This window comes from Varanus komodoensis, unplaced genomic scaffold, assembly GCF_004798865.1.
Source record: "Varanus komodoensis strain SLA01 unplaced genomic scaffold, ASM479886v1 scaffold20_1, whole genome shotgun sequence".
Lineage (NCBI taxonomy): Eukaryota > Metazoa > Chordata > Lepidosauria > Squamata > Varanidae > Varanus > Varanus komodoensis.
This window is the reverse complement of record NW_025335587.1, coordinates 11,460,215-11,476,604: the sequence shown is the minus strand read 5'-3', so window position 1 is coordinate 11,476,604 and position 16,390 is coordinate 11,460,215. Positions and strand designations below refer to the sequence as shown.

General features: G+C 51.3%; 1 protein-coding gene across 1 annotated transcript in view; it reads right to left on the bottom strand.

Annotated features, from left to right (window-relative positions):
- Positions 1-16,390, bottom strand: part of CAMKK1 (calcium/calmodulin dependent protein kinase kinase 1) — a 66,448-nt gene that overhangs the window by 15,949 nt on the left and 34,109 nt on the right. Inside the window, exons 5-14 of the mRNA XM_044430354.1 lie at positions 14,977-15,024; positions 14,510-14,563; positions 10,531-10,582; positions 9,018-9,151; positions 8,064-8,100; positions 6,876-6,897; positions 4,637-4,725; positions 1,857-2,056; positions 684-737; positions 212-285 (exon numbers count right to left, since the gene is read on the bottom strand). Of these exons, the coding sequence (XP_044286289.1) occupies positions 212-285; positions 684-737; positions 1,857-2,056; positions 4,637-4,725; positions 6,876-6,897; positions 8,064-8,100; positions 9,018-9,151; positions 10,531-10,582; positions 14,510-14,563; positions 14,977-15,024 (764 nt within the window). The remainder of the gene's footprint in view (positions 1-211; positions 286-683; positions 738-1,856; positions 2,057-4,636; positions 4,726-6,875; positions 6,898-8,063; positions 8,101-9,017; positions 9,152-10,530; positions 10,583-14,509; positions 14,564-14,976; positions 15,025-16,390) is intronic.

Genomic DNA, 16,390 nt, shown 5'->3' with positions numbered 1-16,390 from the left:
GCCATTTTCCCTGTTGCAAAACAATACCTCGTTTCCCTTCCCTTTTCTTAAAAACACACAAAGCAAAAGGGGGTGGTGCTGGGGAAAAGCACTTGCAACCCGCTGTGTGTGAGAACTGTGAGTACACAAGGAATGCCTTGTGCGAAAGAGACCCCCAGAGCGGGGGCCCAAGTGAGCAATTTTGTTCCACAGCTCTGTAAGGTTGACTTACTCTTCCGGGAACTCCACTGGCTTGGTCTTGATCTTGTTGTGAAGAGCCAGGATGAATTCATCAATGAAAGGACACTGTCAGACAAAAGAAAATGAAGGGAAAGGGATCCCTCGGTCAGTGTCCAGCCAGGAACCGTGGCACTGCAAGCGCCTTTCTTCTCGTTTCACTTCTTAACTAGCAAATACTTCATTTCTAAAACCACCAATAACCAGTTTCCTCCAGATGTTGCACAAATTAAATAATAAAATACAAAGTCATTTTATCTGACTTTTTTGGCCACTATGGTAAAACAAGACAGATAAACAAGGATGAAAAAGAAGAGCAGAACAGAAAAAAGTAAGAAAAATTAAACCAGCGACAGGGCAAAACCACACAAAGAACTAAACACATTAAAAACTAAAGCAGAAAACATGTATCCCCGCTGCTCACTCACACTACAATACCCAAGCTCCCCTCTTAAGAGACATCTTACCTTCCCATATACAAAGCAAAAGAGCGTTACTCCCATGGCCCAGACATCCAGCGCCTGAAACAACATACAATAAAACAGAGAACTACGCAGCCGAGGTCAGATATCAGTAAGTTAAAAAATATTAGAGCTTAAAATAGTATAAACCATATCCAAGTATAAAATTAATTGTTAAAATGTCTGGAGGAGAAGGACTGTTTTCACCTGGCACCAGAGATAGTCAAGATGGGGAATTCCCCCCTTTCTTGGGGTTTTCACCTCCCTTAAAGGTTTATCGTACCTCTGCAAGCATCGTGGTTCTCTCCATCCTGCTGGTATTTCCCACTGGTTTGCCGATAAATGCACCTGCAAGCCATCTCTGAATATCAGAAGTGGAAGGTGCAATCCTGAGATCAGGGGACTGCACCCCTCAGTGGTATGCACGAGGGTTAGGGTGGCCGGTCAGGGTCCATCCGGCCAAGCGCTCTCGGGCTCAGTCTTCCAAGCGAGCCGAGCCAAGAGGAAGCCTGCGAGGGCCTGTGGAGCCCCAGCTGTGCAACGGGCAACCTCCTTCCACGTCAGAACGTGGCTGCAGCTGCTGCAGAAAAGGGACACTGCTTGGGCGGTGGTTGCGGGGCTGGTGAGCCCCTCGCGAATGCCCAGACTGGGCTCCTTCGTCTTGAGGAGCCGCTGCCATTTGCGTGGGCAACCCCACCAGGTGAGCAGAGCGCGTGGGGCCGGCTCGCCAGGAGTTCAGGCTCTGGGCCTCCGTCCGGGGAGCCGAGCCCACGAAATCCGATGGATTCCCAACCCTGGAAGGATTCCTCAGGCATCCCCAGTGTGCACGTTCTCACAACTTAGAAGCATAGAAACAGAGAGAGCCAGAAGGGAACTCCTGGGCCATCTAGTCTGACCCCCGGCTCCAGCCGGCTCCGCTCACATGCCCACCATGTGGACGTCCAGCCTCTCCTTGAACACCCGCACCGACGGGGCCTCAACTGCCTCCCGTGGGAGCCCATCCCACCCCCTCGGGGTCCTGACCGACCATCGGCCATCTGTGCAGGCTGCAAGAGAGTCAATGGACATGAAGCCCAGGGAGGGTGGGAGAGGCGTTCTTCCCTCCTCCTTGGGCTTACGCCCCCCAAGCAGGGGGGCTTTTCCTGTTGCACAGAGGGCACCCCCTCAGCAGAGCCGTACCTTCCCGCTGAAGCTCTTCCCGGACTCCGAGAGCGCCTCGGGGGCCATGAAGGCCGGCGTCCCGGCGGTGCTGCACAGCTGTGCGTCGCTGCCCACAAACTGGTTGCTCACGCCAAAGTCCGCGATCTTCACATGCCCATCATCCCCCAGCAGCAGGTTGGAGGGCTTGATGTCGCGGTGGATGATCTTCTGGTAGTGCACTGCGGAAGGTCAGAGGTTTCTCAGGCTGTGATGGCCGATGGGTGGGGGGGTCCCACCTCACTTCAGAGGCAGCGCAAGCACTATGGCCCCGATGGCCTTTGGGGGATACTTGCTTCTGGGGCAGTGCAACTCCGCACACATTTACTCAGGTGCAAACCCTAAGATGCAACCATTATCCCTTGCTTTGGGATCCTCAGCTGAGCACAGATTTGTATGATGTGCATCTAACTTTAGGCCAAGTATAAACAGTCTCCCAGCCTTATTCTGGGCGCCTAAGCCAGCGTTGTTTGAGCGTCGGCCCACGACTCCGTGCCTTTCCGAAGGGCAGCTGTAACCGTGGGAGCCAGCTGCTCCGCACACCCAGTCCTCTGCCGCAAACGGACGTGACCTGCATCTGTGACGTGCCTGCGGTGCTGCCGCAGCGGCCACTCAGCAATCTGCCGGCACGGACCACGGGGCGCAGAAATGCTTCCCTCGTGGGAAAACTGCTGGCCGGCGCACAGAGGCCGTATGCTCAGGCTGGCTCAGGTAAACTACGCACGCTCTGGAGCACGTGGCGCCCTGCGGGAAGCCTCCCCACGCGCAAATCAATTCCTCAAGTCATTTGAGGCTGCCTTGGTGGAATCACGGGAAGCCCCCCCTTTTCATCCCCCCCTCCCCCAATGTGCTTTGCTTAACATCTTGGCTGATGAGGAGTTTCGACGATCGGGAAAGCCTGCACGTTTATTCTGGAGCAGGGAATCACTTGGTTGGCCTAATGTAGATTTGGGGTTGTTCCTTCATCAACACAGTCATCTTTCTTCGTTCCGGGACCTGGGAGCAGCAAATTCATCCATTCCACAGCCAAACCTTACACTGGGGAAAGATTCTGCACCACTGGAAGGCAGGGATGTATTATCTGATAGTCCACCTGCAACTTCACATCAAAGCTCCATTGCCAGGTAGTAAACTGCAGGTTCTTGGAAGCGAACAAACTATAATTCTTTGCCGGAGGTGGGCTGAGACAGAACAGGGACTCAGACATTGCCTAAGGACCCATAAATACGAGTGTGAGCAGGGAATGACGGGCACATGAGCCACAGGTGAAGCCTCACGCTGAAGAGCTGCCCCATCGGATGCAAAGACCCATCACTGCAGCTGTTGCTGTAACAGTAACATCAGCAAATTTCTGTACTGGAATCCTGCTTGTGTTTTGAACTCAGAGAAGGTGGGGCAGATCTCTGGTTGAGATCCGTTTTCAGGGTTTGGCTGGAAGGAGAGGCAGGTGGTGAGTGGATGGGCAGAAGAACTGGAAACAGCCTCAGCAAACTCCCCCAAACCCTCCAGTTGCTCTTGTCAAGGACCCTCCTGGCTACCACCTCCTGCATGTCTACTCAAGAGTAAGCCCTTTTCCGTATGCAAGAGTAAGTATCCAAACTATGGAAGAAGAGCAGGGCTGGATCCAAACAGCACCCTGTGGAACTACAGAATTCAGTGTGATCACTCAGGACTAGCAGCTTTTCAGGTCCAACAATCTGGACTAGTAGCTATCAGGACTAACAGACTTATCTAATCCTGTTGTGCCCATAGGCCATGGCTTGATAACCACAGATAACTCATCAAAAGAATGCAAGGTTTGCTGTTGCATTACAACCACAGGTTGTTCACCACAGCTTGTTATCTCGGCTGGGTTCAGACCACAATTCAACCACAACCCAACCACAACCCCTGAGTTAGGATTCTTGTGTTACCTAATCCCGGTCAATCCTAAACGAAAATGCTTTCCATGTTGCAGTGCCAGGCCAAAGACTGACATGCCTACCCTAGATACCTGCTTATCACAAATGAGAGTTCACACGGTGAGCCAAAAAACTCAGTCCTGACACATGTCCAAGCAGAAAAGACGACCTCTGCACATTCTCATCTGCGCACTTTAAATACTGGAGTAGGCCAAGTTAACACCCCTTTCCGAGCCACTATTCCAGACCGGAATGTTGAGCCATAAATGCTGATGAAGCCAGAGAACGCCATCGCAAACTCAGGCCCAGTCCTCCAGGAAATGCGCCCACGGAGAAGTTCTTCCGTGCCGTCCCAGTGGAGCCAACAGGAGCTGTGTGGAAAAGGACCATCGTGCTTTTCCAGCGGGGCTCACCCTGGGGAACATCCGAGCAAGCGGTACTCCAAGATCCTGAGCCCAGATCTGCAGGTGGGTGCATAAGGAGGGCTGCTGTCCGTTGCAGCCCGCCACAAACCTACAGTGGCACCTTTTTGGCTCCCAAGACACAGAAATGCAGTGCCGTTACTAAAAATGATGAGAAAAACGAAATGCTCCACCAGAAAAATGCTCCAGAAGTTAACCCACCTTCACTTAATCTCAGGGGAAAAGCAGACATTATTTTAAAGAGTAGGAACGTCCTTCAAGTTTCTTCCTTCCTTTTTACTCTGGAGTAGACTCAGGGCAGGGGGAAGGGCTAAAGCCCCGGTCCCGATCCGGATTGGGCTCCCTGCTCCTCATCTGAAGCCCGAAGCTGCAGCATCTGCCCCAGCCCCGAGTCGCAGCTGCGCGAGACGTCGCGAAAAGGCAGCACTGAGACACTCACGGTACTCGATGCCCAGGACGATGTCCCTGAAGTAGAGCCGGGCCTGCTCTTCGGTGAAAGGCGTGTCGCACGGCACTTCCATGACTGGCCTGGGGGGCACAAGGAGAGCAACGGGGGGGGGGGGCTGCATCCCTTCCTTGGGTCCAGCACCCTCAAGGAGGAGCCCGTCAGGCCTGGGCCCCGGTATGGCCCATGGCAGGCCCGCACCAGCGCCCAGATGCAGGGGCAAGAGACAGAGGCACCGCAGGGACCGCCAGCCCCACAGCTTGGGAAGGTGCCGGCTGCACGTGGCACAGGCGGGCCCCTCCCCAGGAAGGACAGGCCCCGACGCAGACGCTGCGACCAAAAGGGCACGACCTACAGCGGGACATTGGCGAGTGCCCGTGCATTCAGCCCGTCGGCGCTCTGTTCGGTGCCAGGGCTGGAAGGAACCTTTCTGGACCAGCACCCACAGCTGGCTCTTGCCATAGCCCCTGGTCCGTTCTTGTGCAAAGCAGGTCAAGCTAAGCAGGGGCCCATGGATGCGCCCGGGGCTGCAGCCGCGTCGCCAGCACACTCCCACGGCACTCGCACGGTCCCCTTCCCAGAGACCCACCTTCTTCCCCACTGGGGCAGCCAGCAGTGTGTGCGCAAGAGGGGTGTACTGCTGGCACACTGTGTGGGGCCTGATGCCCGATGGGTGCCCCACAAATGCAGGGCACACGCCCCAGGTATCTGGACTCGGGGCAGCTGCGATGTGGGACAGAGTCTGGGGAGCCAAGCCTGGGGACCGGCTGAATTCCCACCCCCAAAGAGATGCCTCACATCTCTCTGCTTAGTCTAGCCCAAAACCCCCGCATGACCCCCTGATGGACAGCCACTAGGAAGAGAGAATTCCAAGATCACACCCTTCCTGTCCTTTTATTCCAGATATGAGATTAGTTTAAATGCAGAAAGAAAACAAGCTAAGAGCTTCTGCAAGCTAATTTGAGTGCCAATTTCCGGCCTTTTCTGTGAAACCCGGGAAGCATGGCATATCATCATTGCCTATGCTCACCTGGGCTCACAGAAGCTGTAGACCATGACATCTGGAGGGCTACAAGTTACGCACGGCTCCCGCACACCTTCCATCACACTCCCTCTTAGGGACAAGGTCCGCAGCTTGAGAGTGCTCCTCGACCCAGAGCTTTCACTGGAAGCTCAGGTGACGGTGGTGGCGAGGAGCGCCTTCCTTCAGCTTCGGCTGATTAATCAGCTATGCCCCTACCTGGAGTACGACTGCCTGGAGACGGTGACACACGCATTGGTCACTTCCCGATTAGACTTCTGTAATGCGCTCTACGTGGGGCTGCCCTTGAAGACGGTCCAGATACTTCAATTGGTTCAAAATAGAGCTGCCAGGCTGCTGACGGGGACTGGGCGTTATGTTCACTTGACCCCAGTTCTCCGTCAGCTTCACTGGCTCCCCATTGAAGTCCGGGCCCAATTCAAGGTGTTGGTGATGACCTATAAAGCCCTTAACGGCTTGGGTCCTGGTTACCTGAAGGAGCGCTTACGTCCATATATGCCCTCCCGCCCCTTGAGATCAGCGGGAGAGGCCCTTCTCCGGGAGCCCTCCATGAAGGACATTAGGAGGGTTAGCACCCGGAGGAGGGCCTTCTCTGTGGTGGCTCCCCACCTCTGGAATGCGCTCCCCAGAGAGGTCCGCCTGGCGCCGTCGTTATTTGTTTTTCGGCGCCAGGTGAAGACCTTTTTATTTAAACGTTACTTTAATTGTTAATATTATTTATTTATTTTATTCTTTGGCCAGGGCGACTTAATTTATATTGTTAAATTATATTGTTTTATATGATGTTATTTATTTATGTTTGTGAGCCGCCCTGAGGCTTCGGCGAATGGGGCGGCATAGAAGTTCCCTAAATAAATAAATATTAAATAAATACCCAGTGTTGTAGCAGAACGGGGTCCACTGGAATGCAATTCCAGCGTTTTTTGATTAGCAGGGTGAAATGGCTTTTCCAAGCAACATTATGTTGCCCCATTGCAATGCGAAATATTTAGGGGCGAGTTGGCGTGGAAGGAGCTGCGAGGACCATCTGCTTGACAAAAGACCTGCTCCTGGGAGGCATTAAAAATGCTACAAATGGTTTGTTGGTATGAATTCACATGGCAACCTGTATTTTTGGACTTTCTGGGCAGGTGGGGAAGAGTCTAGATGGGGCTATGACTTCTACTTTTAGCATGAAACCTTGACACTTACCCCTTCCGGAGGAGGTCAAACACTGCAAGAGACAAAAGAAAAACATTAGGGCTTTCTCATTGTTTAACTGCAATCAGAAATGACACATGGTTTAAGGACAACCCACGCTCCACCTGTGATGTGGCTGCCTTGCCATCTGACCAGCTCCCAACTTTCAACACATCTCCCACCTTGCTAGAATCTCCCCATGATCAGAGCCACGTTTATTGCAAAAATTTATTTGCAGAACCAAATGTACCACTGTCTAACAATACTCAAAATGATTGTTTCTTTCTCTCCAGAAAGCAACCACTACGTAGGACTTCGACAGTAACAAACAAGGCTCGAGTCTGCCCAGACACATTCTCCCCTCACCAAAACCATGGAAAGTGCAGGCATTCCTTCACAACTAGCTGGGCTTCCTGAGAAACAAGTGAAGGAACGGATTTAGGGGAAGCCGATGAGCACCACCAACCCCAAACAGCCCACTGGGGACCACACAACTTCACTGCCTGTTGGATCTGCGTGGGACGGAACAGAGCACCCTGGAAGAGGGCCATGGCCAACTGGCTGGCTGACACAGGAACCATTCCAGGCTGCAAGCTTTCCTGGCATGTCCAAATCGCACCGAGTATGATTCGATTCATTTGCCTTGCTGGATGACACAAATGGCCTTTTACTTTCTGCTCTGTTGCTCACAATAAATAACGAGGGACAGGACACCGCGGTGTTCGCAGGCTTCTTCTCGCGCTTGGCCTGCTCTTGCAAAGGGAGCCGAGTCGAGAGGAAGCCCACGAGCGCTCGCGGAGAAAGGCAACCTTCTCCTGCACCAGGGCCCACGGCAGCGCCCGTGCTGTGGAGAACGGATGCCACTTGTGCAGGACGTGGGACTCCACTCCTCTCAAGCACTCTGTGAACAGGGCGGCTGCAAGGGGGCGGCGGTCTGGGGAAATCCGCCAGACATGCACCCCAAATGGATCCTTCACCCCGCCACACCCCAGATGGGCCTTGGATCTCCTGAAGCAGAGTCCTTGGGCCACAGTGGCTGCAAGGCACTCCAGGGCCAGCACCTGAGGAACTGCCGGGGATGAGGGGTGCTGGAGAGGCTCCCCTTTCTCGCTTGGGTGCTTCCCGGGGTGCTGGATTGAGGGAGGCCCCTGACCTTGTAGGGCTCCCCCCTCCATTCTCACATCCCTACAAATTGCCTACCCATGTACAGGTGGTCTTCTGCGGGGTCGTCCAGTACCTGGGAGGGAGGGAGAGAGAGGGAGAGACTTAGAGACGCCACTATCATTGCCCCCTCGACATTTTCAGACCTCCAAACTCAAACGGCTGGCGAGCATCGTGCGTCCGGCCCAGAGCACAGAGGGGGGCCAGCCATCTCCGCCTTCCTGGTCTTTTGCTAAGCAGACGGAAGATTTCAGCCAAGACACTTCAGAGGAGAGGAGTGGGAGAGTTCCTGGATCCCTCATCTCCAGCCATCCCCATCCTTCCCATCGCTGCCCTTGGAACTCCCTGCCGTCTCCACTTTCCCAGCCTTGGAGCAGCAGAATTCTGCTCTGCGCATTCCCAGGGAATTGTGCCTGAGTTCAGCTGGGTCGAAGCCTGCAAGGCAGGCCAAGGCCTTTGCTCTGACTCTGCTCTTCCAAAGCTGAGTAGCTTTTCGCCCACAGCAGTCTCCCATCAGCCACTGTTCCGAATTCCTTCCTGAAATAAAAGACCTGCCTAAAGAGGAGGGTGCCCAACGCCAGCAGGGATGCATGCAAAGCGAGTCTTCAAAGGGCAAGCATGGCGAATGGCATCTCTGCAGAAAGGGCAGGATGCGGCCTTTCTGTGCCACAAGCCTTCATCCCTGGAGGCTGAGGCCATGGAGTGCATGGAGAACGGGGGATGTGGAGGTCCCGCCCAGCCCACCGGAGCATCCAATTTCTCGTGTCTCCCCAGGGGGCCCCACCCCTTCCCTTAGCTCTAACCCCTTTCCTTCCACAGCAAACAGTTTCCCCCCAAGCCGAGAGGCTGGAGCACCTCTTTGGAGGCTGCATTTAACCAAGCCCGGGCAGTCACCTGCCTCTTTGGCCACGCCCCCTCGCCTTAGTCCACGCCCTCGAGCAAAAGGGACGCACTCCAGATGTGCAAACACATCTGCCGCACAGGGCAACCCACCTCAATCAGCTTGACCACGTTGATGTGGTCCAGTTTCTTTAAGATGGCTATTTCCTGATAGATCCGGTCCAGAGGTGCCATGGGCTTTGGCTGCCCCCCAGCAGCGGCTTTGGACCCTCGCGGGGGAGGCCGCCCTTGAGCGAGAGAGGAAGGAGGGAAGATGAAAAGCACCCCCAAGTTTCTTCCACCTGCCACTCGCAGGTGCTGTTCAGGTGATCCAAGCCTGCCGACTTGCAGCCTCTGTGCCACTTGCAGAGGGCTGGGTTTGGACGCAAGGGACAAGCTGAATCTGAGCTGCCATGTCACTAGTCCTCATGGTGGTGCTCAGACAATCAGCCTCCTCTCATGAGTGGAGAAAAAGGCAGTGCAAGGTAGATGAACAAGAAGCTGGACTGCCTAGCAGCCGCGAGGTCCCAAGGAGAGCACCAGCAGGCTCTCAGCCCTGCCTATGTTTTCTTTTTCTTACGATGCTTTAAATAATTATTTTTACCCAGGAGGTGAGCATGCAGCAAAGGGAAGTGCTGTTCTCCCACACCATTTTTAACTGGGTTGAAAAGCACGATTTTCTGCTTTGGAGCACAACCCCTCCTCTGCCTGGCACTGAGGTTCGTGGTCACTCTCCATTCCTCTTCATCTCACCAGTTTGCCTTCTGGGAAATGAGTTTTGCGAAGGGCCATAGGAAAAGTAAGCTAGCTCACCTGGAAGACATTTTCTGAGCGTGCCTGCAATGTTCTCGTAAAATTCCTCATGCGCTTGCTGACTCAGAACAGGAGTGCCCTCTCCCAGCACAACTGCATGTGGGGGTCCAGCTCCATTAGAAACAAACACTGCCTTCCCAGTGGTGGCCCCAATTCTGGAATGGAATTCCTTTCCCAGGGTGGGGGCAGTGGCTGATGCCATGTTTAACGTCCCTGCCTTGGAGTTTTTTGGCTACCATTCGTTTGCTTTTAGCACGTATCTTTATGATCTTGTCTTCTTTCATTCTGGGGGGAAGCCACTTTGCGAAACCTGAAGATTGAACTGTGGGATAGTGAACCGTCACCCAAATGTAATGTGGTTCCACCACTCATCTGTTGGCTGCATTTGACTGACACTTCCTGTTTGGGTTCCAGGAGAACACTGCGTGAGAAATGTCCTTGAGGTATTGTGTGAACCTTCCTGGGGTCAAAAGTCACCCTGGTCATGGAGAAAAAACTGACATTGCAACCCAGTAACTCCCAACACCATCTTGGACCTCAGTCAATTAATTCTTCAAGGAGAAAGGACTATATCCCACACTTTGCAGAACCTGTTTGTAACAAACCATGGTTTCTTCATGGGTTGTTCATGGTTAATAAATGAAATCATGGTCTGTTAGTGCTGCTGGGTTTGGGCCACATGATAACCATGTTTCAACAACCCCCAGTACAGCAACAAGCCATGGTCAACCCTTGAATGTCTGAAGCCAGCCACAGTTTAATTATTATAAAGCAATTTCCTGTATCCCTAACCTTAAAGGGCAGAGGTACCTACGTGGAAATCCATATTGCTTCAATAGCTTCTTTTTGGAGAGGACTTTCATTGCCTGCAGGAAAAAAATGAGAAAGTGGAAGAGGCAGTGTCATTTAAAAAGAGAGAGAGAAAAAACTTGGCACAGTAAATTTGAGAGTACACACCAGACAGAAAGGGCAAAACTTTAGATGAAGGGTAGGGCATATTTTAGACTACAATTCCCATACTCATTGGATATGCTGGCTGAGACTGATGAGAGTTGTAGTCCAAAAGCAACTGGGGACATCAGGTCTCCCACCCTTATACTTTCGTGTGACAATACACATTCCAGGATCCTGCCTATATTCCAAAAGCATCTCCAAAAACATTGTATGGTACCCTAGAACATCTGCATTTGTGCCAAATAGCCCATGTAAAAAGTAAACTTTTTAGCACTAATTATAACCTAAACATTGCATTTTAAAAAGCAGAATTCTGAGACTTGGACGAGTTTGGAAAATGATGCAAGTTTACACAGATTTACCAATGAATACATTTTCCTTTTGCTCTCCTTCCAAGCAGGGCATGGGGGCAGCCCATCCTTTTAATAGTCACAACCCTCCAGCAAATTGCCACAGAAGCAAAGAGATCTTCAAAGCTATTTAGCAAGTAATAATTGATTATTGATTATAGTACAGGTTTGAAGGGAAAAAACCAAGAGAACTATTGAATTGAGAATTGCTGGTATTAAGATACTGCCACTTTCAGAATGGCATTCACTCTCTTATGTTAGATTATATTGTCATCAAAACATTTTTTCACTACAATCCTGAAAGGTAAGTTTAAAGGAGAGATTGTGAGATATTCATGCTGCTCGGGGTTTGAACTTGGGTCTGCAAAATATAATCTGGTCCTCTCCATTCATTGTGTATATTTTTATTCCAATGGCACTGATCAGCAAAGTGATTCAGTCTTGCCCTTCCCTAGGAACATGCAAATCTTGTTGGGGGAGATTTTCCCAATTCAGCCCCCCCCCCTCGCCCTGATTCTGAATTCAGGATTCTGGATGCTCCAGACTGGACTGTCTCTGAGACAGGCTACAATTTGCATATAGGGATATTGGCATCAAATAGGGCCATTTGTACAAGGTGGCCCTTGCAGCAGAAATTGCACCAAGTGGAAAATGCTGTGCTTTTATTGAATTTATTGTGTATTTATTGAAAACATGTATCTACTGTCCACTGCCGAGGTCTCAGGATGGTCTTACAGTAAACCAAAGTGGAGCGCAGCATCCAAATTGATTTTCTAAACAATAAAACCCCACATTAAAATCAGACTCAAACCTTTAAATCATGGGAAAATAAAAAAGATTTACACTTATGCAAATTGTATGAATTCCCCCAGCAGCTTTTTTTTAAATTGTGCGAAGCATGTTCTGTTTTAGAGATGAAAGTCTATGGAAAAACTCTGCCCTGGATCACCAGACTGGTCCACATGCATATCCAAATTCACATTCCAGGGCAGTGTTCCAAATCAGGCCCAATCCAAGGTGCTGGTCTTGACCTATCAAGCCCTAAACGGTTTCGGGCCAGGATACCTGAAGAAGCGCCTCCTTCCTTATATGCCCTCACACCCCTTAAGATCTGTGGGAGAAGCCCTGCTCTGGGAACCCTCTCTAGAAGAGGCAAAAAGGACATCAACTCAGAGCAGGGCCTTCTCTGGGGTGGCGCCCAGACTCTGGCATGCGCTCCCCAGAGAGGTACGCCTGGACAGCTTATACTCTTTTTGGCGCCAGGTCAAAACCTTTTTATTTAAGCAGATAAAAGTTTTAATGATTTTTCCAGTCGCTTTTGCTTAATTCTATTTTGATTTAATTTATCAGATGTTTATTTATTGTTTTATATGGTATCACTGTGATGTCATTAGATGTTTTATATTGTTTTAAATTGCTGTAAGCTGTCCTGAGATATTGATATAAAGGACGGCACACAAAAGCGTTTAATAGATAGATAGATAGACACACACACACACACTTGCTCCCAACCTGTCTGGTTAGCAGACAGGAAACGGGGGCTGTTGGGGGAAGGCGCAGTGCCACAATCCCCAACCTTGCCACGCTGAAACAGGTTCACGTGGAGCAGGATGGACAGAAATGGGGCCTGCAGGCAAGCGCAGCCACTAACGTCCGTGCCGGTGGGGCTCTCTATCCACTACAGGTGCTCCATGGTGGAGAATCTACTTTCGGGATGGCGTTCAGCACCACGGAGAGCACACTGGATCTGCAGCGCGTGGCCAGATCCTCCAGCCTGGTAGGTGGAGTCCCTGGGAGAGCGTGGCCGGGGGGGGGGGGGGGCGGGGGAAACGAAGCCTCTGAAGCCCCTTCGAGGTTCCCGAGTGCGAGAGCCGGCCTGTTGTGGAAGGGGAGGGGGGTTTTCAGCAGGGGAGGGGTGTAGCTACGGGACCCAGCCCTTGATGCAGTGTGGCGGCATTGGAGGAGTGACCGGCACAGTCGGGGGGCCTTCGTGTCTGCCTTCTCGCTCTCCCGAAGGGGGGCCAGAAGCCCTGCTGAAAGGGAGGGACCATGGGAAGGGGGCTCCCAGTCTGGATCCAGCCCGTTCCGTGAGCAGAGGCTCCTCATTCCGGCTTTGGTCAATGTCTATTAAGAGCGCAAAATGTCTCCTCGTCCAGATTCTCAATAAAAGAACCGAATTTCGAAGGACTGCTTCGAATCAGAGACGAGGAGGGAAGAGGGCAGCTCATGACGGCATCCTTGGAGAAAAAGCACCAAAGGATCGGAGTCCCGGTGACGTGGGAGTCACTGCCCCTCCCCAGTGGCAGAGTCTGCTTGGTCCTTTCCTGGAATCCACTGGTCAGAGCTTCTGAGGGATCCACGCGCTCAGGGCAAGCTCAGAGCCTTTCTGGTCAGGGCGGTCCAGCAGCCAGGCTGGAGGCAAAGGAGCCAGGAAAGGCACAGAGGGCTGGCTGGCAGCTGCCCCCGGCCACGGGCTGTCCAGACAGGGACCGGCATCAGAGTCTGGGGCCGGCTGGCAGGCCGTGGCAGAGGACTTGGATTTGAGGATCAGCTGCCTCCCACCAGGAGACGCACCCTCGTATGTTGGCCCCTGCAGCAGTGCAAACCAGCATGGACTAACCTGGTTTTGATCATGGCCTATTCCCTTTATCAAAATCCAGCTTCTACTGGAGAGGAAACTGCTGGACCCAGTTCATTAATCCATACAGAGGCTGCATTTCTGGACAATCTTTAGGGACCTGTTGAGGGAGTGGTGGCACATCCCTGCTCTTCAAAATGCCCCACTAGGCCACTGCCGAAAAAGGCCTGTGGTTCCGTCGCAAGTGACGTGCACGGAGGCAGCAGAAGGCTAGCCAGATCTCACCCACTAGAAGAACCGTCGTTAAGAGCAATGCAGCACCTGGTGCCTGCGGGCTTGCAAGGGCTCGCTGAAATGCATCAGGCTCCTTCAGGAAAAACGAAGGGGCAGGCGGCCCTGGGACAGGATGGTGAAGAGGCCCCAAGCGCCTGGACTGTAGCCTTTGCACCCATGGTATGTGCGTAGGAGAGAATGCGCTCCCACAGCACATCAACTACGGAGCCTTTTCTGCTGCGGCACCCCAATCCGCTTACCAAATGGGTTCACCTGGTGCCTGCACTGCACCCGTTCCAACACCAGGGCAAGACCTTCCTATTTCTCCAGGCATTTTATCCTCCCAGTTCCAGCTCTGTTACTGTATTTCAAACGTTTGCACCACCGCTGCAGTCTCCTTTGACTTGTCCTCCCATCACATACCGTCATTTTACATTTGCAATCTGTTTCCACTGCTGCAAACCATCCAGAGCGCTTTAGCTCTTGCACGGTACATAAAATGAAGTTATAAATACTGAATAATGCAAACTAAAGATGCAGAGAAAAAAAGAGGGAGGGAGGGAGAGGGAGAGGGAGAGTGCAAAGGTGGCCCTGAAGCATCACCAGCCACCAACTCAGTGCAAGCAACGGTCACTCACATAGTACTGGTCGTCGTTTTCGTTGTAGGCCAGCTTCACGACACCGTAGGAGCCCTGCAAACAGACACACGGACAGTGATGCGCATTCTCCTTCGCTCATTCACCGGCCCCAGAATCGGAACGGTCCCTCCAGAGAGGCGGCCAAGCCAGCTTTCAGGATCTTCTTGTTCGTCAGGAGAATCGTGAGATCAGCCGGCTGCAAGGCGGTGGCGAGTGCCACGTGTGGCCATTCACACACGCCGCCGAGCAAGTGTCTCAGCTCGGGAATTTGAGAGCGGAACCAAAGCAAAGCTCGCAAGCAGCTCTTTCGCGCCCAGTGGAAGCTGGCACATCGTCGCTGTCGCAGCTCTTACGGCACCCGGAAACCCTCGGTGATCTAGTGCAAATCGCCCGGGGACGTTTCGGCCATTCCTATCTCTCCTCCATCCACCACCCGCCAGCACAGAACATACGCTGCGGTAACATACCTTTCCAATTTCGTTTTTCAACTTGTATTGGTTCAACTGCACACAATCCTGTAGGTTGAAACAGAGAAACAAAGTTGGAAAGTCGGTTCCAAAGGCATTTATTTGGACTTGACCACAGAACCTAAAGATCAGAGGGTTTTTTATTTATTTACAACATTTCTCAGTCATTTTTTGGGCAAATGCTATCTTAATTTAATTTAAATTATAACATTTCTACCCTGTCCTTTGCAGAAGCCTCAGGACAGCTTACAAAAAAAAAAAAAAAAGACACGTATGGTAAAATCCACAGACAATGCTAAAAAGTAAAATCAAATTAAGATTGATGGTTTAATTAAGAATTAATTATATATAGGTTTATTACCTGCAGTTTGAAAGGACAGATGAGAAATGTTTCTCTGCATAATGATTAATGACCTTGCTTCTGTGACCAATTTTCACTGATTTTATTTAATTCTTTATGCATTTCATTGATGGAAGAGGAAAGGGGGAGCTGGGAGTCAGGATCTGCTCACAAGTCAACTCACTGGGTGACTTGGGGCCAGTCCTACCTCAGCCTGTCCTACCTCACAGGGTTCTCATTGTGAGACTAAAACAGAGAGATGGGGAACCTTGTAGGCCATGCAGCTTTCCTTGCAAGCAAAGGTGTGATATAAATGTTCTTGCTATTATTCAATCCATCAATCTGCTCTCAGCCACAGGCTAAACAAAGGAAAGAGCACAGAGATAAAGTACCTCAAACGAAGGTATACGACACAAGTTTGGGGAATCCAAATTTTCATTTGACGCAAACGATTATTAATATGCAACTTTCATTAAGGCGTTCATTAAATAAAACAGAACAAAACCAGAAAAGCAGGCAGAGTTCATTTGGCTTGGCGTATTTAGTTGGGCGCAATTCCAAAGAGGAAAAAGTTCCTGGAGAATCCACTGCTGCATTTACACTTCTGCACCTTGTTCTGAGAACAACGCTTGGCAATTTGAGGTGCCCCATTGCTTTGCACAGGGTGGGCATGTCGTGAGCGGAGCCGGCTGGAGCCGGGGGTCAGACTAGATGGCCCAGGAGACCCCTTCTGGCTCGCTCTGTTTCCATGTTTCTATGTACTGACCAAAAATGGGGTGGGGATTGTCTTCCCCTGGGGTTCAACTTTCTCCTTAGAATCTCCAGAATGGTTTTATTTTATTTATTTTATTTATTAAAACATTTTTATGCCGCCCCATTCGCCGAAGCCTCGGGGCGGCTTACAACAATAAGTTAAAATAATTATAAATCAAAAATATAAACATTAAATTAAAAATACAGTATAAAATAAGCCGCCCTGGCCAGATAAAATCCAATAATATTAACAGTTAAAATGCCGCTTGAATAAAAAGGTCTTTGCCTGGCGCCGTCGTTATTTGTTTTTCGGCGCCAGGC